The sequence below is a fragment of the Ananas comosus genome, linkage group 7 (genome assembly GCF_001540865.1).
Source record: "Ananas comosus cultivar F153 linkage group 7, ASM154086v1, whole genome shotgun sequence".
Classification (NCBI taxonomy): Eukaryota; Viridiplantae; Streptophyta; class Magnoliopsida; order Poales; family Bromeliaceae; genus Ananas; species Ananas comosus.
This window is the reverse complement of record NC_033627.1, coordinates 3006029-3029418: the sequence shown is the minus strand read 5'-3', so window position 1 is coordinate 3029418 and position 23390 is coordinate 3006029. Positions and strand designations below refer to the sequence as shown.

The 23390-nt window shown below is 33.9% G+C and overlaps 1 protein-coding gene across 1 annotated transcript; it reads right to left on the bottom strand.

Moving 5' to 3' along the window:
• LOC109712470 lies at positions 1-4053 on the bottom strand. The gene is made up of 6 exons (XM_020236049.1): positions 3783-4053; positions 3606-3668; positions 3464-3523; positions 3197-3385; positions 2911-3090; positions 1-2499 (listed from the first exon to the last, which is right to left on the bottom strand). Exons 2-6 carry the CDS (start codon positions 3646-3648, stop codon positions 245-247), a joined length of 2727 nt encoding a protein of 908 aa, XP_020091638.1. The 5' UTR covers positions 3649-3668; positions 3783-4053; the 3' UTR covers positions 1-244.

Genomic DNA, 23390 nt, shown 5'->3' with positions numbered 1-23390 from the left:
ATGAAAACAATGTTCAAACTGTAAATTTGCTTTAGAAGAATGAAACAAGATACAAAATTCGCAAGCAAATATATAACTGCTACATGATCTCTCCGTGTTTCTGATATCACTCACTTATACAGTCCAAACAAGCCACATCTCAAATAATTCTCCCCAATATCAACTCAGATAAACTCAAGAACTATATAATCAAATGTAAAAAAGAATGAAAACAAAGAAGCTAGGGAACACACGTACGCAACGCTTAGTTAGCGGTTGTGGTGCAACACATGCAACTGCCGAAAAGAGAAGAGCGCGGTTTCTGCTTACCTCTCCGTTTAGGAGATGTAGATGCTATTTCCTTCGGAGTGGAGAGGCACATTTCTGCATCATTGTTCTTCGGAATAAGGCCTGCTTTTTCATCTGATGATTCTGCGGTGAAAACATCCTCCTTCATTAGGCTGAGCAGTGGTATCTTCAGTTTTCTCGAGTCGTTTCTTTCTAGTGAAGGAAGTTCACGCTCTTTCGAATTCTTCCGACTTAGCAGTGGGCTCTTATCGGATTCTTCCTTGCTGGATTCGAGTATCGAGGTAGTGTTGACGTCGTATATTGTGCTCTCTTTAGTGTCAGGAATGCTTGTTAGGAAACCAAAAGTATCATCTTGAGCAGTTTTCTCATGATTTGGCAGAGTCTTGTCAGGTTCTTCGCACTTGACTTCAAAGATATTGGCAGTGCTTGCAGGGATTTCTTGGTTTTCAGAGACATCAATGAGACAATTTGCGCTTTCAAGTGGATCGAGCAGCAGAATTTTCTCGCAATCTTTTTGCGGTGAATTTGATTCTGAATTTACGATTTCTACACTTGATTTTTCAAGACAGAAGAGACTCTCTATAGTCTCTGACGTAGAACTTTCGGCCTTCACTATGCAGACTGCAGCCTCGCTGATCGAATTATACTCCCGTGGCTGCTTCGCAAAATCCAGATTTGCGTCAATATTTTCAAACCCTGAAACTTCATTTTCTTGAGCCAAAACTTGGTCTGCTTCGCTATTGCTTTTGTCGATGATAGCTCTGAGCTCTGAGGAGATGTTTAGGCAGTTATTTATATCTCCGCCGGCACAGATGCTCTTGTCACTTGTCTCTATGGTGGATTCAGCTTCAGTATGCTGTTCTTCGAGTTCTTTTGAGTGATTTGGAGATTTCTGCTGCAACATAATTGAGCTTTTACCATTATCATCTGATTCTGATTGATAGGAAGCTGAATTTACGGTTCCTACTAAATTCAAATCATGTACATGCTCCTCTTTCGACATGCTTGTATCAAGAACTTTGATTTGACCACCAAAAACTTCGTCGGGGTCTTCGCTTCTTTCCTCTGCAGCACTTCCACCTGCATTTGGGTCTTTTGTTTCCTTGGTCATGCTCTCATCCAAACTTCGTTCAGGTTCTAATAATGTTGATATCAAGTCTCTAGTAGATTCGTTTTGTTCCTCTAGTAAATCAGCTGCATCATTTGAGATAGCGGTTGTATTAATCACGTCTTCTGCATCTAAATCTTCTTTTCCCTTCATACCGTCTTCACTTGAAACTACAAGAGCATCTGAAATAGATGAGGATAGTTTATCCTCTACATGTTTGTCTTCGTCATTTAATTCCTCAATTTTGTTCTCCAGTTTCTGTTCATCGACCATGCTTCGGTTGTATGCCTCTCCTTCTACTTGCTGATCTTCTTCTTTTACATGCTGACTCTCAATCACAGTCGCACTGTCGCAGCTGTCGATCCCATTAATATCTTTTTCTTGCATTAGCTGCCCGCGGATTGAGTATTCAGACCTACCATTTGCCTTATCAAGCTTCTCTTCTTGGCCAGGACTTATTGTACTAAATTGGGTATTGTTATTATCAACCATACCGCCATCGATCTTTGTTTGTGCTGATTCTACTTTAGGAAAAAGATTCTTTCCATTAACATCCAGGTCTATTTTTGGAGGTGATTGGTCAATCTCTTTGATTTCTTCTTCTATAAGCAGGGCTTTAAGATCATAATCGACCGCATCGAGAAAAACTGTGTTGATTGATTCAGCCGACGAAGTACTTCCTGGGTGAAACACTATGTGTTTACTTTCTACTTTGTCTTCTTCTTGGAGTTCTACTTCTTCAATTCTTATTTCATTTCTATCAATCACATTGCTATCCACCAAAATTTCCTCTCTGCAGGATCCGTTCTCTCCATCTAGTGAATCGATTATATTATTTCCTTTTAATGATGTGGAATTAGCAGTACTGCTTTCATCAATTTCCTCGCTCATCACATCTCCAATTTGATCAATCTTTTTGGTCGATTCTGGACTATTTTCATCGCTAAACGTCTTTTCTTTGAGATCTGCATTATAGGATTCTGCAGAAGTGATTCTGGGATTTTCCGCTCTTTCGTTGTTCTCTAGATCTACGAATAGGATCGGTTGCGTTTCTTCTTTTCTAGATAGAGCGTCCAGTGCCGAATTGCTCTTCATCTCTTCCTCTGTTAAGATCGAACATCTTATATTGAAGCACGCATAGATGTATGTAGATGTCGAGTATTACACATCAATCTAATGTCTAGCATTAGGCTGTATTTATACTTTAAGAGTTACCATTGTGATAGTATTTTGGTACAGCAAACTAGTGCTTTAAAATTGCAGTTTTTAAAGCAAGAACATCCTATTTATTCCGTCATTTACGTTTTGAAGGTTCTGAATTTTGAAACTTGGTCCTTGGGAATACCTACTCAAATAGCATCTGCTCAATACGATACATAATAAGCAGTTGAAAGTAAACTTGTAGGCTACAGCATGCTTGTACCTTTTGCCCATCTAGCAGAAAAAAATATTTGCTTAACCAGTTCATTATGCTTAAAAGGTCAAAGATGTTAGAATCAGAGAAGGTAACTAACCTTTTTCTTCAGATGAATTTTGCTGATTCGGTTCATCTTCTGCCACGAACGAATGAGCTTGATCGGATTCTTTTTGTAGATTTGCTTCATTCACTACGTTGGCCGCATCGGTGTCATCTGAAATGATTGAATCTAGCAAAGATTCATTTGTGGCTAAATCCTCAGCATCTTGCTCAGGAGCTACATAACAGATAAAGAAAGATAAATGCCCAAAAGGCTGATTACTTCCAAACTAAACATAAATGCTGTAATCTGATTAATCATTGAAACACAATAAGTGACCGACCTGAATCTTCAGATGATTCTTGCTGATTCTGCTCTTCTGTTTGCTTTGGATCATCTTCAATGGACTCCATATGCTTTTCTTCTACATTTTCTTGATTCACCATGTTGGTTGCCTCCGCTACGTTCGACACAATCGCATCTTTCAACGGTTCATTTGTGGCTACATCCTCGGCATCATATTTCTCAGTAGCTGAAGGAGGGATTAAGAATGACAAAATGATCAGAAAGCTAAATACTTCCAAATTAAACCAAAACACCTCACTCATACCTTTTAAAGAATCCAAAGACATGATTGCTTTGGCAGCCTCAACATTGTCTAGTTCTGATGCTGAACAATGAGACAAATAAAACTAAGCACCTAAACATGCAAACTTTGATGCTGAGAAACATAGAATCCTATGTAAGCAAACCTTCAACACCAGTAACATTGCTGTTCCCCATCTCATTGCCCATGGCACCTATCAACTCAATCTCTGAAATGTTAAGAAAGATGTTCGGTCAGCGACGACGATCTAATTCAGCGTCGACATAGGTTTACGAAGCTCGGCATTAAAATGACATGGAAAGGGACAATGAACACACTATACCATGATGATCATACACACTGTAAAGATAGCTAGATAGACTGATCAGCAGACATCAGAAGACTCTGGCAAAGCCAAGACTTGGTACTTATATCAGATTTAGATCATTTCAATGTGCTAAGTTTCAGCAATTAGATAGTGTTTTCCTGAAAATAAGTAGCTGTTAATGCCGACATTAGCATTTGTCGGTCATTTGCTCGAAAAAAGTGGTATTCGCGGGGCCCTATCACGGTGTAATTGGACCAGTTTGATCAACTGGTGGGAACAGCTCGTAAGCAGGGATTAGCTTTCGGCGCGCGCAGTGATCCCGAGGGGGGGGAGCATGCATGGTTATGCATTAGTTATGCATTAGTTTAAATCTTAGGAGGTTTCTTGGTGTTAAAGACATAGCTAGGTGTATGATAGGGCCAGATCCTTATTAGTTTCTTAATTCTAGTCTAATAATGACTGTTGCTTCTCTTTGTGTGAGTTGTATGGTACAATTCTTGTGGGAAATAAAGTGAGTTAAGAAGGGTCCCCTTGTGTGGTTCCTTTGCCTTTCACAGGGTGGCAGTGGGTTTCCACCACTAACTTTGTGTACTGAAAAAAAAAAGATGATGTTATCATTACCATCACTTTTGCATCTGTTGATGATCAAAACTTAATTTGAACTCTTTGTGCCACATTTGTTCCCACCAATAGCATATGTATCTGGATGTACTATACATCTTGTTCCGTTATGCCTTGGACTGGGATAAACATATGTATAGTATCTGAAATGTTAAGCTTATATATATGTCCATTTGTGCTCATGCTCTGTATAATTTACAAATGGGTTATTTGCATACAGCTCCTTGTAAACATATCGAATATCAAATTTATCCCTACAAATTTAATTTTTTATTTTTATTACTACAAAAGTCATAATATTTTCAAATATACCCCCATTGTTAAGATTTGTTAGAAAAATATAGTTAACAATAAGTAAAATACTTAATTCTGGTTAGTGAATGAGTTAAATTGATGTTTTTACCCATCTTATATTATTGAGTAAAATAATTTTTTAGAAGGAAATTTTTCCATAATTTTAACGGTTGGGATTTTTGGAGGGATATATTTATAAGCGCAAAAATATTATTTCAATTATCTGCTGTTAAAAAATCGTCCCTAGAGCAAGTGGCAAAGGGCTTGGTAGTTGATACCCGAGGTTCCAAGTTCGAATCCTAATTGATTCACATTTCCAGCTAAGTTTATTTCTTAATAAAATAAACGAAGGGAATAGCATGCTATCTATCTCTCAAAAAAAAAAATCTACTGTTAAAAAATAAAGAGTGCTCTAATGGTAACAAACTAAAGAGGCAAATATGAATATTACTGGACTTTTGTAGGAATAAAAATGAAAAGTTGAACTTTATAGAAATATATTTGCTATTTGATATGTTTACATGGAGCTGTATGCAATTAACCCTTTGCAAATAGTACAGAACCATTTAAATGGGCTTGTAATAAGACAAATGGTTTCAACACTTACATGGGCTTTGTTGAAGGCCCTTATATAATTAGTAATGGGCTTAACTAACCACAAACACGTGCTACACTTGATAGACCGGGCCCATCAAAGCAAGTTGAGATTGATTTAAAGAGTTTCTTTTTTCTTTTTTCCCTTCCCTTAATGCACAGCCATTTTTAACTACCAAAAAAAGGTAGGAAAAGTAGTTTTTTTTCTCCTCCTTTTTAAGAAAAGGAGAACTTTGTACTGTAAATTGGTGAAAAATTGCTTTCCACTGCAGCTACATGATGCATCTATATCACACTGCTCAGAAAAATTTGTTCTGATCTGATCTGCAGCTACATGCATCTACATCACACTGCTCTTGAACAGCTGGATAAATAGGCCATGCTCTATAGACTAGTCTGAGTACTACATGCATACTCTATAGAGCAAGAGTGGTCCATCTTCTAATCTTCCAACTGTCATGATAGTTTTACTTCTCTATCAACTCATCTGGGTTCATCAATTTCTAGATCTCTGACTACTGTTTTCTTGATCCTAGCAATTCATTATTATTGTATACTACAATTACTATTAATTGTAACACTTCTCTCAAAAAAAAAAAAAAAGGGAAAAGGAAAAAAGAGAAGTTGTAGTACTTGTAGTCTTTGGTATGATGCAATTGTAGCTCTTGCTTTTGTTATATTCCTAAGCTGTTTTCTGGACATCCACATGATGGTCAGATACATGTTGCTTAATTACTAGGCTATGAAAATCTTATTTTCATCGATTTCGCTAGACAATCTTCATACTTTTCCCTTTTTATTAGGTATTTAGTAAAAAGAATTGAAGCGGTTGCACATATAAATTCTACTTAATTTAATATTTTGATCGGTGCATACACATGACATTGAGCATGAACCGATCAGCCACGCCAGAATAAGACCATTATATATATATATATATATATATATATATATTCTACTGGTCCATCGATCTTTCCGATGTAGTCCATGTGTCGATGGTCCCGATTTCTCCAGCGCGGCGTGCCTTGTTTTTTTCCCCCTAAATATTTTGTGCATGGAAAGTTAAACAAGCTAGCATGACAATTTTAGTATATCATACATCTTCTGGTTATGATACATGGGATATTTAATGGCCTTATTCTGGTTCACAGCCTGTGAGATCTTTAATTATTGTTGGTGGGTAGTATTATGGGGGAGGACCACTTCTAAGGAACAATGCAATGTTACATTGAAAGGAGGGAGCTTCATCCATGGACCACTCACTTATTAGGGTTTCATGATTCTGGAGTTTTTCTCTAGGTTTTGTTAGGATTCCACACAGTGGGATGCTTCACTATCTACAACCCTTGCATGATACTTAAATTGTCAACCTGGCACACCATGCATTGTGGTCTGCAACTGAATTGAACAGGACATTGATGGAATTGTAGGTCTTAATGGCTACAAGTAGATATTTTCAGTTTGTTCATGTTACCCCTAAGTACTACTACCAACTGAATGCACATGTACACTATGGACCACCCGATGATGGCGATTGCCTATCGTTTCTTTCGGATCATGACCTTGCTTCGAATACCAATTCGAAGGCTCTTTTAAGCTCATTTGTGATGCCCAGTGTGTAAATCAAAATTTTGAATGTAAATTTAATTTTTAAGTTTTATCTGATTGAATTTGACTCGATTTAATCTCTGACATGATGTTTTTTTGGTAAAAAACCATGTCTAGAATTGGCTTTATACATAAGATATCTTACCAAGTTTTTTAATTTTAAACCAACCATATTGTAGCCATTTTTGTACATGGTACCTTGATCACTTCAATGCAAAACTATCTTCATAATGTATTTTGCTAGTACAAGCAAAACAATGCTATATTTGTACCAGCATTTTCTTAGTGAGCAATCTCTCTCTCTCTCTCTCTCTCTCTCTCTCTCTCTCTCTCTCTCTCTCTCTCTCAACCACTCAACAGCTCATCTGGGTTGGACTCATTGTTGTGAGTCAAGGTGATACATCTTTTCGTGCATGCAATATGCATGCATTCACACCTCAATTGGACCACAGAGAGCTATTTTAAGCTATGTTCTTCTCTATGTAGGAAAGCCACATCTTATAGGTAAAGAACTGTTTTGAGGCCTTAGTGCTCTATTCATGATAAAGAGAGATCTAGTATCTTTTATGCTTGGGGTGTGAATTGTTTTCTTAAATTGTGCATTGTGTCCACCTGACTGAAGGTGGGGCTTCTGCAGAAGTTAAAAGCATGCAGGTGTTGCTTTAAATTCTACTATTTTAGAAAGGGAATCTTTATGATGTAGTTGCCATATATGCTTGCCATTGGTGAATACATGGTGGCAAAAAAATGACCACTATTTACCCTTGTAACCATCATGTTAATTATGTGAAGCTTTAGCCAAAAAAATTTCATTTTAGTATGTGAACAATTTAATAAACTTTTAAGGAGTTATTAACCTAGCCTGGTAGTACCATGCAATTTTGGAGTTTAAATGCGAAAGAACAAGTTTAATTGATTCGAGAGAAAGTAGCAATACTTTCTATTTGTTCATTTTTTTTTTATAAGAATATGAATTCTACTTTAAAGAATGTGAGCCAACTATAAGCTAAAAAACTCCAATTAGTCACTTAACCAACATGTTAAGGTAGGCGTCAGTACATTAAAAGGTAAATTGATTGAAAGAGAAATTTTTCAGAGATATATTCAAGGTGTTGAATTGATTTTAACTTGCTCTGAAAAGTTTAGGAAACTGCCTTTAATTCCATTAAAATCAACCGACAAGTGCAAAAGCTGTCTTCGACTTTTGTGCCTATCAATTGAGTGTAGTAACTGTAAAGTTAGCTTATGACATGATCTATTTTTCTTCTTTTCAATTGCTTTGTTATCTACTATAGTTTTATATGATCTGGCTACTATACTTTATGAGTTAGAGCTTTTTGTACTATAAGTGTTGCGTAGAGGGCTCGGTAATCTTTTTACCCGTAGAGTTATATTTCAACAATACCACTAACCTGAGGAGCCCATATCAAGGCCTAACCGTAAAACAATCTCTACTACGTAATATTTTTTAATGCCGAACGATCGAAACTTATGAGGACAAGTACTCTATACTATATAAGTTACAGTTAGCCTAGCCATAGTACTTAAATATTATATTATATTATATATATATATATATATATGTCGGCGTCTTTCTATCGGTAGAACCGGCGCTCTTGCCTAGCAGTTGTTTCGATGATGCAGTTCCAATCGACGATCGGCTCGTGAGGATTGATTAACTAGTTTAAAGTATTTGGAAACTAAATTTCAGATTTTTTCAACATCATTTGACTAGTGCTTCAAACGATTCAAATTGACAATTTTATGGCCGATATGTGTGTTTGAGAGTTTTAACGGTATTTAAAACTGCCAATCGATGAAAATTTTATAAAAATTTCTTTTCATATTTAGAGTAAGATAGTATATTGATTTGAATTAATCTTTTCACATTATTTTTAGAAATTTTTATTTTTCAGCGTTCAATTTTAGACTACTTGTTTGATAGGTAAAGATATTCGAAATTATTAAAATTTGTTTCAATATTTTAATAGTGTGATCAAGTCTACGGGCGTGTCGATTGAAGCGCCTCTTAAAAACACTTATGGGTAGCAGAGAGCCGCTCCGTGGCTTCGTAATTTATAGTAGCTTAGTTATATATTATTATATACTATATTTTTATAATATATTATATATAATTGGCTATATGCTTTTAAAGTATCAGTCATTGGGATGCTTGTAGTTTTATTCCTTAGATTAAGGGGATGTGCGGTTAGGATGATGTGGGCCTGTGTTGAGTGGGTAGTGGTTGAATGGATAATTTATACGGTAGTGACAATGATCAAAGGGCGTAGATCTAAGGTAAAAATTTAACACCCACAATACTTGGTTTTCAAGCACCACAGCGGACCTATATGATAGCTTGGTGCTTGTAAAGACAAGCAGTTAGTACTTCTAAGTTTTTACGTTAGATCTATTCATTTGATCATTCTTATCGTGTAGATCACTATTAACAACTACCATCACCCTATAGAGGGTACTATCATCCTAACCGTATATCTTTCATCAAGGGCTAAAAATTTACAAATCAATGACTGAGGTACTTTTAATAAGTATAAAGAGCTCAATTATTATGACTCTTTTATCCAAGGCTAAATTTATAAAACAACGACTGGTTCTTTTACAAGTATCGAAGATTCAATTCTATATATATATATATATCTATATATATTATATTATATATGGTCATGATTGCTATTAGGATCACGGAGGCTCGTACTCCTAGCCGTTTTCGATGATGGAGCTCGAATGCACGATGGTCCGTTAGACTTGATCTAGCGTAAATTAATAATTTCCATCAAAATTTTAATGCTATATCACACTGTTTTATGAAATTTTTTATTTTCAGCCCGTTGATTTGATTCTTTTATGGCTAGGTAATTGAGTATCGAAAAATCCAACAAATTTTATTTTCTAAATAGTTCAATATGCTAGAATCAGTCTAACGAGCCGATTCGGTCGTCGATTCGAAAGTTATCATTGAAATGGACTTAGGAGGCGGAGCCTTCGTGCTTCTAATAGCACCAGACCTAACTTATAAATATAGTATTTTATAGTTATAATAATAATATATATTAGTATATTATATTCTATACTATATATATATAAATTGAGTTCCTATGCTTTAAACGTCATGTTATTGGTGTGTAAGTTTTTAGCCTTGGATTAAAGCTGTGCGGTTACAATGAGTGGGCCTAGTGGTTGAGTGGGTGGCTTGGTGGAATAGTATATCTACGGCAGTACAATAATCAAAGCGCGAGATTTACAGGTAAAATTTTACAAGCACCAAGTGCTTGTGCTTTTCAAGACTAGCGGACTTTATCGTATTATATTTATATATAATTATATAGTATATACTTATAGGCGCTAGGATGTGTTTGAGCAGGCGGGCTCCGGGCTCAGCTTTGTTTTCAAGGTTTGACTTTCGAATGACGATCGGGGTCTGTTTAGACTTGATTAGATATTTGGTATCTAGAAATAAATTTGCATTTTTCGATATAATTGCCTAGTGATCGAGTGGTCAAAATCAGGCTAGTAATAAAAATCTTACAAAATATGATGATATGACATTAAAATTTTAGATCAAAGTTATTGATCTTGTTTTATATGGTATAAAGAATTTTCTATCAAAATTTCATGTGATTTGGATATTTCTACACCGTTAAACTTGCAACCGGCTCACCACGGCCGTTAAAATTATTGATTTTGAGCCCCTTCGATCACTAGGCAAATGATATCGAAAAATCACAAAATTTATTTTCTAGGTACTTCAAATACTCTAGATCAACTCTAATGGAGCCGATCGTCGATTCGAAAGTCCGAACATCGAAAACAACTTGGAAGCACGAAGGGCTCCGTACTTCCATAAGCATACCAGCCCACTATATATATATATATATATATATATATATATATATATATATATATGAGTCTAGCTACTATACTCTTATGAGTTTAGGTTCCTTTAAACTCATAAGTTTTCGACCGTTAGATCTACTGCTTTGACCATTTCCACCCGTTAGATCATACTATTCAACCAACCACCCACTCAACCCTAGGGGACCACTATTAAACTAACTGGGAACCACTATCATCCTAACCGCACATCCCTTCATACAATGGTCGAAAACTTATGAGTACAAGGGGTTCTTATCTCATAAAAATATAGTAGCCCTAGCCTATATATATATCTATAGAGTCTGGCTGGGATATATATTATCAATAGCACCATGCATTTGGTGCTATTAAATTTTCGGCAGTTAGATTTAACCCTTTGACTATTTTCACCTGTTAGATTATACTATTAAACCAATAACTCACTCAACCCTAGGGGGCCCACATCATCCTAACTGTATATTTTTTAATCCAAGAGCCGAAAACCTAATAGCACCAAATATTTGGTGCTATTGATAGTATTCCAGCCTAAGTCTATATATATATATATATATATATATATATAGAGTTCGGCTACTATGCTATTAATAGCACGAAGCACTTGGTGCTACCAAGTCTTCCGCCGTTAGATCTATTCTTTTGATCATTTTCACCCGTTAGATCATACTATTCAACCAACCACCCACTCAACCCTAGGGGGCCCACTTCATCCTAACCGCACATCTCTTAATCGAATGGCCAAAAACTTGGTAGCACCAATGACTTGGTGCTATTAATAGTATATTAGCCTAGTTCTATATNATATATATATATATATATAACTAGGCTGATATATATATAAACAAGTTTTTTCTATCTATGTTTTCTATTATAGAGTGGAAAGAGGTATATCCCAAAATATCGCACCATCTCTCAAAAAAAAAAAAAAAATGCACCTTGCATACTTTTGATTGAATATGTTCTAGTTGTCATTGTGATCTTTATGCTTTTGTTGCCTTTTACATCAATATTCATTTTGCAGATTGAATACTGTCCTTTATTTCTCATTAATGCATTGATCTATCCATGGTATCTCTTTAAAAGTTATTCTTGTTATTATTGGTTATCTAACACTTTTAATATACACTTGCATCATCTGTTTCCTTTAACTTAATTATATGGTTTGTGGTAGTGTTGAAATCTTTGTGGCAAGTGTGGGTCTAACTGGATTTTTTAGGCAATAGTTTTCTTCACATAATAATTGATTTAGGTAAGACATAACATGCTAGTGAGATGTTTGGTATTGTTATTATTTTGTTGTTTTTCATGTAATATATTTTTTTACATTTTATTATCTGGTGTTCTTTCTTTTGCTAAGATTAATTTTCCCTTGAATAGATATCAGAGCTACATTTATTAAATGATGGCTGGGCTATTTAGCCTACGTGTAGAATTTAAATGTGAGAAAACTTTAATTGTAGTGTGTTCTTATAATATATAGTTTAATTTGTAAATGTTAGCAATGTTTAAGAAAGATGTTGAAATGTGCAAATTTATGTATACTTGCTATGTCAACATTGGTGGTCTACAATGAGATGAAAATTCTAAAGATTCTAATTAAAAAAAGAGTTCTAAAGATGAAAATCCTAGTTAGTCTTTACTGTTTTCTACCTCATCAAAGAAAAGCAAGTAAGACAATTTTGATGTATTCTCTCTACGGTTGTAAATAGCGGATAACAAGTACGTAGCGCTTGGGGGGTATCAAAGCGGGTAATGATCCAATAGCAAGCGCTATAGCAGCCACTATAAATGTGGCAGGGGCACAGATAGTGTTTTCCAACTTGTGCTGCTTGGCAGCTATCCGGCATTGGATATATTGGGACCTAAAAATATTGAGCAATGCTCCTATGCACCGAACAAATCTCAACCATTAAAATTCTTTAAATGGACGGTAACGATAGACTTATTAAAAAAGGGTGACCGGCACTTGGGGGTATAGATACCGGTCACCACTTTAATTAGGGCAAAATTTTTTTTTATTACATGGAGTTTGCAATGAGGGCATTTTGGTAAATTCCATCCTTATAACATGTTATTTTTGTAAATTTAGAATATTCCACCTTCCTTCATTCTTATCCTCCAATATTCCATCTTTGTATTATTACTTTTCCTAAATTAAACCTCATGTCTTTAAACCATAGTTAGTTAATTCGAATACGATAAAAATTCGACACGGATAAAATACAAATAAAATTCGTATCTTAATTTTTAAGTTCGTTGAAAAATACGGTTTAAAAATTAGATTCACCAATAATTCGTATACACGATTTATACGAAAATTTTACGTTTATCATTTAAAAATTCGGAATATAAATTGGTTTATTTAATTAAAATTTTTTTAGATTTATTCTATTATCATGCATAAATAATTATAATTCTTATAAAATATAAAAATAAAATTGGATATACACACACACACACACAGGGGGAGTGGAGCGAGAGGTCCACCGTGGACCTCTCACTCCACACAGTCCACGAGGCTGAGTGCAGTCTTGTGGATCGCAATATTTTCCTACACGTAGTCGTGATTTCTTCTTCCTCGCCGCTCCTCTTTTCCTTTTTTGCTTTAGTATCATTTAGTTTAAATAGTTAACAAATTTTATTTGTTAACTATAATATAAACTAAATCTAAATTTAAAATTTAATTTTAATCAATATTCTTAAAATTTAATGTTGTTTTGACTATCGAATGAACAATTTGAATTTAATTTTAAAAATAAAAGCCTTTAATTTAAATAAAAAATAAAAGTTATGTTTATAAATATAGCATAATTTATAATTTAAATTAAATTAATATATTCGAAATTTCGTGTCATTTTAATATATCAAATTAACAATTTGAATTGAAATATACTATTCATTTAAACATAAATTTTTTCATTCTGAAAATAAAAATAAAAATTAAATTTGAATTTAATGTACACAATTATAAAGTTTAAGCTCAAATTAAATTTTAAATTCAATTTATAAAGGTTTATTACTTATCAAATTAGCACTATCTAATTTGGTAAGTAACAAAATTAAACAAGGAAACAAATATTTGTATAAGGTTGATCAAATTTGCTTAGTAGTTTGTATTTTTTTTTCCATATTATCCTTACGAATGGTAACCTGTTGAGCAGGTAATCACTATGCAAAAGTCAATCTCGCCCTTAAAATATGAACGGTTAGATTTATTTTACCTGGTGTATTGAAGCATTCCTCAAAAAGATTCTATGATTAATGTAAATAAATAAATAAAGTAAAGTGCGTGCATGCAGATGAAAAAACTAAGTTGCTCTCTGAGAGGAAAGCATGATTAATTAATTCTTCGATTTCTTTCGAAAGCAAATGATTATTCATCTGCTTCTCACGTTCCTTAAATAGTCGGGACATTGAGGAAGATCCAAAAACGCATTTCGGGAATCAATCTGATTCCATCTTTGTTCATTCTGTTTAAGAAGGTAAGAATAATCCCAAAGAATCGATATTTCTTTTCAATTGTTTGTCCTTAGGGATCTGGCATTAATCCTCTCATACCTACTAATTGGTGCATGTGAGTTGCAATTTTTTCCTACCTCTTGAACAAGACATTAGATAGATCAGGCTAGAGGGGGATCAATGATCCGAAAATTAGTATTTATATATTGTCGCATATGAATATTCACCTGTAGCATACGGCATCTTAATAGATTGACATAATTAATTTTTCTATTGCGTGTACATTCTCATAGTGATGATGTTTCTTCAAAATAAAACTTTGTTATTCAGCATCTTGGACTCACCATCCCTTAGAATGTTTGTTAAAATATTGTCAACTCCTAATGAAATAGATGTAGCAGTGGCTTGATGGAAACCCAAAGTCTTTACTTGATGATGTTAGCTCAGTTGTAGAGCGCGCACTTGATAATTGTGTCGTTGTGCTTGGGTTGTGACGGCTTTTTATCATTTTGGGTCGAGCTATTTTTCCGCAGCACCTCCCCTAAGTGACAAGGATTAGTGATTTCTTAAATATCTATAATCTATAATTACGCGGCTAAGGTAAGAACTCTTCATTGTATTTAATAGATCCTCCGAAAGATCATACCCATAGCGAAAATTCATAATAAATTATCTAAATACTTATATTCCTAACTATATATTACATTTAAAAGATAGCAATAACATATTCGTTGTGAGTATGAAAGTATAAAACTTTTAATTTCTCTATATTTATATTTCAAATTAATTGTGAGATGAGTCTTGATTAATTAAACTAGGTTTGAATTGTTAGGGACGGTATGGAATGACAACCGCAAGAGACGCCACGAGCACTTCAAGTAATAAACACGAGCAAATATTCGTACACGGGGAAAGCCTCGAGCCACGGGTTCAGCGCTTTCCAAAGAGTAGATTTGCCCCCACACAAAGTTTGCTTCGGGTTATGACAAAGTACTCTCGGGATAGAACGAGGCTAGAGATACTCAAGAAGCAAAACTCGGAATCTCTCACGCTCTTAACTCTGAAATCTGGAAACTATTTGATAATATGAAATTTTGGCACAAGAGCCTCTATTTATATGTTTTCAAAAGGTACATCCGAATCGAAAAGTCATGTCTCTTTGAATAGACATGTCCCTACAAAGGAGTCCATTCATTTGAACAGACATGTCCCTACGAAGGAGTCCATTCGTTTGAACAGACATGTCCCTACGAAGGAGTCCATTCGTTTAACACATAAATTTCACCAAGTAATTTATCAAATACACATGCATTATTAAAATTTGCAATCTAATTTCTCAACATGAATGACACGTTAAAAATTAGGAACTGAAAATGACATGTTAAAGTCAGAGTCTGAATGATAAGACTAGTAAAATAAGTCTTATATCGTCTAGTACTTGTGAGCATAGTACTCGAACGTAACTAGAACACCAAGGGCTCTAAGAGGAAAGAAATGTGATATTCTCAAAATTTGAAATAGTTCTATATATAAGAAATAATAATATTAATCTTCTTAATATGACTGTAATATTTTAAACAATGGTTAAGACCAAGAGATTAAAAATATTGAATATATTAAGATTACAATAATTTTAGAATGATAAATCCACTGAAAAGAAGGATGTCACACAAATAGCGCTTCTATTTTGTATAATGATTCTCTAATAGCCACGGCTACAATCCAAAATTCAAGAGTCCTTGAAAAGAGAAAATCTACGGCATCATATTTACATCACATCATTAATATCAAATTATTATTTTTTTAAAAAAATATATAATAAAATAAATTTTATATTAATTATAATAGAACGAATAGATTTTAAAAAAATAATTTTACTACTCAAAGAATCCACGTCACGTCAGTAATATAAAGCATTCTAAATTTTCCCCTCGGAAAGCATTAAACTGCAGGCAATAACTATTATTGTTGTCTTGTCATGTTATGGATGGATCCCGCAGCTTCTGCAACGGTCGCATATTATATTCAAATTGTTGTAAAAATGTTTGAATTAATGGTACTTATACTATTTTCACATCCCAACTTGCTCCTGTACTTTTTTTGTCTCAATGACTGGAATCTAACTGAAGGAAAAAAATAAAAATATTATAGTCATACTGCTAATATAATATTTTTAATCGAGATTATTTTATTTCTAAAATTTAAGCATACTATAATGATTTTTAGCTGGAACATAAATAATGCAATGTAGCTGTTATATGGGAAAAATTCTAGAATGCAACGAATATATTAATGACGTGGCATAACAAGCTAATCAAATATCTCTTTTTAGAGATATATGTCCCATCATGATTATTAAAAAAATATTTTTATTGTATTTTTTTTTTTAAATGTGATTGGCTTGATATTGATCACGCGCGTGTTGCAAGTGTGACAGTGTAGAATTCCTCACTATATAAAAGCTTGTTTCTGTATAACTATTATATTCCTTCAAATATAAAAACTATTTTATTTGCTTAAAATAAAGGGAAAACTTCAAAAAACCCTCATGTGGTTTCACACTTTTTTATTTTAGTACCCTGTGGTTTAAAGTGTATCAAGTTAGTACCCTGTGGTTTCTCACTTATCACTTTAATTAGTACCCTGTGGTTTAAAGTGTATCAAGTTAATACCATGTGGTTTTGCACTTTATCACTTTAGTACCCTGTGGTTTCACACTTTCTTACTTTAGTACCCAATGGTTTAAAAATCCACAGGGTACTAACTTGATACAAAATTAAAACCACAAGGTACTAAAGTGGTAAAGTGCAAAACCACAAGGTACTAACTTGATACACTTTAAACCACATGGTACTAAAGTGATAAAGTGAGAAACCACATGGTACTAACTTGATATACTTTAAACCATAGAATACTAAAGTAAAAAAAATTGAAACCACAATGCGGGTTTTTAAAGTTTTTCCTAAAATAAATTTAAAAATTATTTTATAACAAACAATCCCGATATTTTTATTGGTTAAAAACTAAAACGTAAAGTGTACGGAAAGTTCAATTACTAAAACTAATTTTAATATTTACAGATAGATTTATTTATTATTTATTATGAGACTAAATTCAAGTAAGTTTGAGTAAACCATATATAGATTATATTATAGGGCTTTCGAAGGCAAGTAAAATGGACATCATAATATAGGCGAAGTAAGGGGACTGCTCCTGTGAATTTACCAATTAAATAAAAGAGAAAAAAATGCTGTTCCGTTCCATCTCGACCTTGTGAAATTTTTAAAAGCTTTTACAGTGTTATCTAATGTGATCGCTCATGGGGGTACGGCCCCTATGACTCGCCAAACTATCTAACCCTAAAAACCCTCTCTCTCTCTCTCTCTCTCTCTCTCTCTCTCTCTCTCTCTCTCTCCCACACCTATCACACTCAAACCCTAACCCTAATCATCCTGTTCTCTTTCTCTTTCTAGACCCTTCTTTCTTTCTTTCTTTCTCTCTCTCTCTCTCTCTACTTTATGGCTCACACCCACTTGCTCTGGCCGGTCAAAGGAGTTCAAACCATGTATAAATCTCACAGCCCAGGAAGAGGTTTAGTAGTTCTATCATGTTAGTTTTCATGCTATGTTTCTCTTTTCTTTCATCTCTAATTGTTTTCCGTGCTTCTGTTTACCATCTATTTTGTATGACCTTGATCTGCATGCTAATGTTCACACTTTCTCTTCCTTCAATCTATATGTTGTGTTGCCATATGATCTGTCTTTGTCCTTATTTAATCTTTTTTTTTTAACTTATATTTGCTCTTTTTCAAAGCTGGAATTAATCTTGAGCAACACATTTTTAGATTTTCTCCATGCATGCTTTCTCTCTTCTTTTTTTTTTCAATATTACTTTGTGCAGATGCTTGTTTGTAAAGCAAGAAGGGATGTTTTCTTACTTTTGATCATTTTTGTAATGAAAAAAGAAAAAATCATTGTATATATGAACCAATTTATTGCATATTTTTTCATGGTAGTGTAGTATACTACACTCTTGTGCTATTGTGCATAGTATTAGTATGATTCAGCTGTGTCACACTAACAAGTCTAGTATTGCATTTTATATATATATATACATATATATATTTTGCTAGGAGTTGGAGTTGACTTAGATAACACTACCTTCCAAGTCATTCAGTTGTTATAGTGGAACCTTTTCCCCCTACTTGAATCAAATCTCTTTCTTGTAGGATTAGCCCCCATGTTTTTTTTTATTATTATTGTTTGGCCCAGGCCCTTAATTAGATTCCTTCAATCATAGACTAACTCCTATTACCAGTACCACTATATTTGAGAGTAGGAAGGTTTCTAGGAATTGTCCATGGGAATGGGTGAAGCTGCCAGCATGATCTAGCTTGGAGTGACCATTTTGAAGATCATGTTAAGAAGTGGGACTAAAAATTTATGAAAGGAGGAGTCAGATGCAGTTCATTTAAACTTGTACCTTTTAATTTGGACCATCAAATCAATTTTTTCAGAAAAATATAGCTTATTTAGTTTCATGGTCTTGTGTTGAAAAAATTGATTGGGTGGAGGACATAATCAACCCCTCTTTACAAAATTCTTCTATCTAAATGTGGATTTAAAATTTATTCTTTAGAAAATAACTGAATATTAATTGAATTGAGAGCATTTATTCAACCTCTCCTTAGTTGTAAGATTTTTTTTTTTTTTTTTTCAATAAGAGAGAGAGAGAGAGAGAAAGGGCTCCTCACAAAATACTTGTCCCTACAAGCATAAATGGCCAATCCTTGCTAGGTCATGCCCTGACAGCCTCACATCTTCCTTTTGTTGGGCATATCTTGAAGGATCCTCCTTCATATGCAAAGGAGAAGATATTGTTGGTCATATCTTGAAGGACTCTCCCCTTCAGAGCATGCAACAGACAAGGTGAATATATTCCCCCTTTATCTAATGTTTTTTCACATCATATTATACCTGCTTGCTGACATCCTTTTTATCCCAATAGTTGGACAAGAGATGGTTGGTTGTTTTATTCTGCTGCAAGTTGATGTTGCACCTCTGACTAGATTTTTCTTCTTCTTTTTTTTCTCACTTTTATAATTCTCATTACTATTTTTTTTTATTATTATGTCTACTTTTATGCAGCTTAATTTGTGGTTCAAGATCATGGTTCTTAATTCCCTCAATTCATGGCTTTGTGGTTTTAATTTCTCAAGTTTCCTATGTTGGAATTTGGGTTGAGTAGATTGTTATTCAATTAATGTGGTTGGTTCAATCAAAAGCATGCTGTATAATAATGTGCCTCATAAGTTGATGGCTATTTCTGAGTCACAAATTGTAACTTGATCACCAGCTAATATGCTTGAATAGAAATGGCAGTAACAGTTCAATGGATCAAAGAAGGCATGATTTGTGATTGTTTTCCTTGGAAATTCCATTTTATGAGGAATCAAAGACATGCAGATCTATTATTGCTACACTATATATTTAGATTTGGTATGGAATTGTATATTTATAAATGGTTTATTCATTTCTTTGTTCTACATGTAAAGATGAAATCGAGTCTAATATCAAAATGAAATTAATTGGGCGAGTTAATGCTGGCCCGATTTTGTGGAATCTCAAGTTGGTTCTGATATAAATTTGTACTATGTATGCACCTAAATAGTTAATGGAATTAACCAATTCAAAGAAACAAGCATTGGACCAAACTGATTGTTCAAATTAATTAAATTCTTAGTTTGCACAAGTCAATACATGAACTAGCACACTAAAGTGCAAAATAAATGCACAACAGTGTATTATTCATTTTCTGACATATGAAAGTTGCTATGAAGCATTAGCTTCAATTCAAATCAAGGGCATGATGGAAATTTATCTACTTATTTTGCCCTGGTAATGAACTATCAAAATTCTAAACCTTATAAACAGTAGTGTGGCAAATTAATCTATTCACCAGAACATTCAAGGACAATAATACCTGCATTACATCATTGTTGTGGTCATGTGGGTAGGAGTAAGTAATATTCTCTCATCAATGAATACATATATAGGTAAGTATCTCTCTGACATGTCAACTGTCTACTGCATCCTACTAACTCCATAATTTCTAGAACATAGCATGTGGCCAGCGTGGGCAAAATCAGCTGCTACAATCATAATAATAATGGAAACAAAAAAAAAAAAAAAAGTAACCCCAATCAATAGTATAAAATTAAGAAGCATTGCTTTCCCATGGTGCATTTTTGAATTCTTATTATTAGCCCAAATAAACAAATGAAAACATTTTGGTTTCTAATAAAGTTTCTAATAAAGGTTCATCTTTACTACACAGCTCACAATGGAGTTACCATATTAATTGCGGTGGTAAATTCCACTCTCATTATTGCTGAGATCACATATCAAAACAAAATTTCAGCTGTAGGAATTACAAGAATTTAGAAGATGGAAACAAGTTGGAAGTCTCAAAATAAATATCTTTCAAAATTGTCCAAAATCCTCATCATGAGTGATCTATCCACTAACCTCAAGAAAATGGAAGGAAATGTATCTCAATATATATTTATACTGGATTATTTACTGTCCAAACAAATAGAAAAACTACATTTGTTTTAACTTATAATTAATGTTTCTCTTGAATTTATTTGGAAGCCCAAATGCATACGCAATTAGATGTGCATATTATTGGTCCAATCAGGTACCTGACAAGAGAAAATAGCATTAGCACTTCAATCACACACTTGTTTGGTAATTAAAGTCACTCTTTCCAAAAGTCTACCCATATGCAAATAGGGTATATCCCTGTTTAATCAGAGAAAAAAAAAAATTCTACCCATATGCAGATATGCTAGAGATCAAACGCCCATATGAACTAATTAACATCACTATATATGTGGAAATACTTTTAAGTTTCTTTGAAATGTAACCAAGAAATCATGAACCAAAACTAGGATGCATACATGTAGTTTAATTCTTCCCTGTGGTTAGGGAACATAGCTTCACTTCTTTTTTTTAAAGGAATGCATCGGTTTTTTTTTTTTTTTTTTTTTTTTTTTTTTTTTTTTTTTTAGAGAGATAGGTAGCACGCTACCGCTTCGTATATTTCATTTAGAAATAAACTTAGCTGGAAATGTGAATCAACTAGGATTCGAACTTGAGTCTCGGGTACCAACCACCAAGCCCTTTGCCACTTGCTCTAGGGACGGTCGGTATGCATCGGGTATTGCCTGTACATTTTATTGAATGTAATAGGAGTTATTTGTAAAATAAGTATAAATTATAATTGCAGGGGCTGAATAGCCCCACAACAATAATTGAATCCCCATTTACAAAAAATTTGAGCCACATTAGTGTATCATTATGTGGTACTCGAGTTTATCTACACAACTCATTGAAAATTCTATTATTGAGTTCCTTCCATAAATTCCAACATATGGCAATAAACATCGAGTCAATTTTACATCACAGCTTGATTGATGATTTTTCTCTCATTTGGATCCAGGTGGAAAGAAAGACACCATCTGACTATACAAAAGATAGCTTCAGTGTTACACCCTTTGTAGTTAGAATTGAATAAGGTAAATAAAATAGCTCTCTCTTATGCTAACGTAGGTGATATGTAGATATAAAATTATGGAATAAGAATCAAACCCAACCGACCGTCCCTAGAGCAAGTGGCAAAGGGCTTGGTGGTTGGTATCCGAGACCCAAGTTCGAATCCTAGTTGATTCACATTTTCAGCTAAGTTTATTTCTAAATAAAATAAACGAAATGGGTAGCGTGCTACCTATCTCTCTCAAAAAAAAAGAATCAAACCCATGCATCATGAGAAAAGAAAGATCTAATCTTATTTGATCTTCGAGAATGAAAATCAGTAGAAAAAGGTTAAAGATGGATCAGTCATAAAGTAAGAGAACATTTGCAAAATCGGCCAATCAATTCCACAAAGTAAAATCAACATAATAAGAGTAGAGGTTAATTAGCTTATTAGTTATTACAAGTTGTCCCAAGGGCCCACCTAAAATGGACCAAAAGGGATGGTTGAACCTTTCAATGTGAGGCATACGTATTCTCAATGCGTGTCGACATCTTAATAAACTTTGATTACTTGTGGATTTTCCATTTTATGCAACCACTATGTTTAGCTGATTTGGGAACAATTAAAGGTATATATGCACAATATGTAGGATTTATTTTCTTGGGAGGCATTGAAATTTGACTGTGTAGTGTTTAATTAATTTCAATTAAACGATGGTTGTTAATTTACATGCAGTAAATTGGAAGTTTTTAGCATGCTAAGAATTTGATCTGAGGAAATTTATACTATCTTTACTTTTAGCTGCATGAGATCGATCTAACTGAAATGAAATTGAGAATGGTGTTATCAAAGTGCTAATTTCACTATCGGCTGAGAGATATATGCATCAAATTTATGTAATGAATCTTAACTAGCTGTTTATGGTGAAAATGACTCTGTTAATATCAATAAAGTCTATGTCATTTTTTGTAGATTTCATTGGAGAATGCGCTTGGTCCAAAGATGGATTACAATCAGGCTAGTCAATTTTTTGGTTCTAGAATTAGGTGTTTTGTGATGGGGACTGATCTCACTGAGCTTACTATACGCATGCTTCTGAAAGGCACCTATTTACACACAACTTGCACCATCCACAAAATGATATCACATGCATATATATATACTTTCTAGAGATTTTGGACCAATCGGGAGGAAGAAATTAAAAGAAATCTACTAAGCAAATTAATACCCATTAATAGCCGCAAACACACAAGCACACAGAAATAGAGAGAGAGAGAGAGAGAGAGAGAGAGAGAGAGAGAGAGAGATCACATGATCTTGTTAGGGAACCACATTAGATGGGCATGTGCACAATCTTCTACTTGTGATTCTTGTGTAACAAACAGGTCTGTATGTAAAACCCCACTTGACCCACCTTACAATTAACCAACCATTAACTTTGGCTATGTATTTCATGAACTTACCCACCCCCATGCCACCTCTTTTTATTTATTTTTTTTAAACACTAATCCTGAACACCGACCGTTCCTAATGCAAGTGAAAAAGGACTTAACAATTGGTACTTGAGATTTCAAATTTGAAAACTAATTATTTTATATTTCAAACTAAGTTTATTTC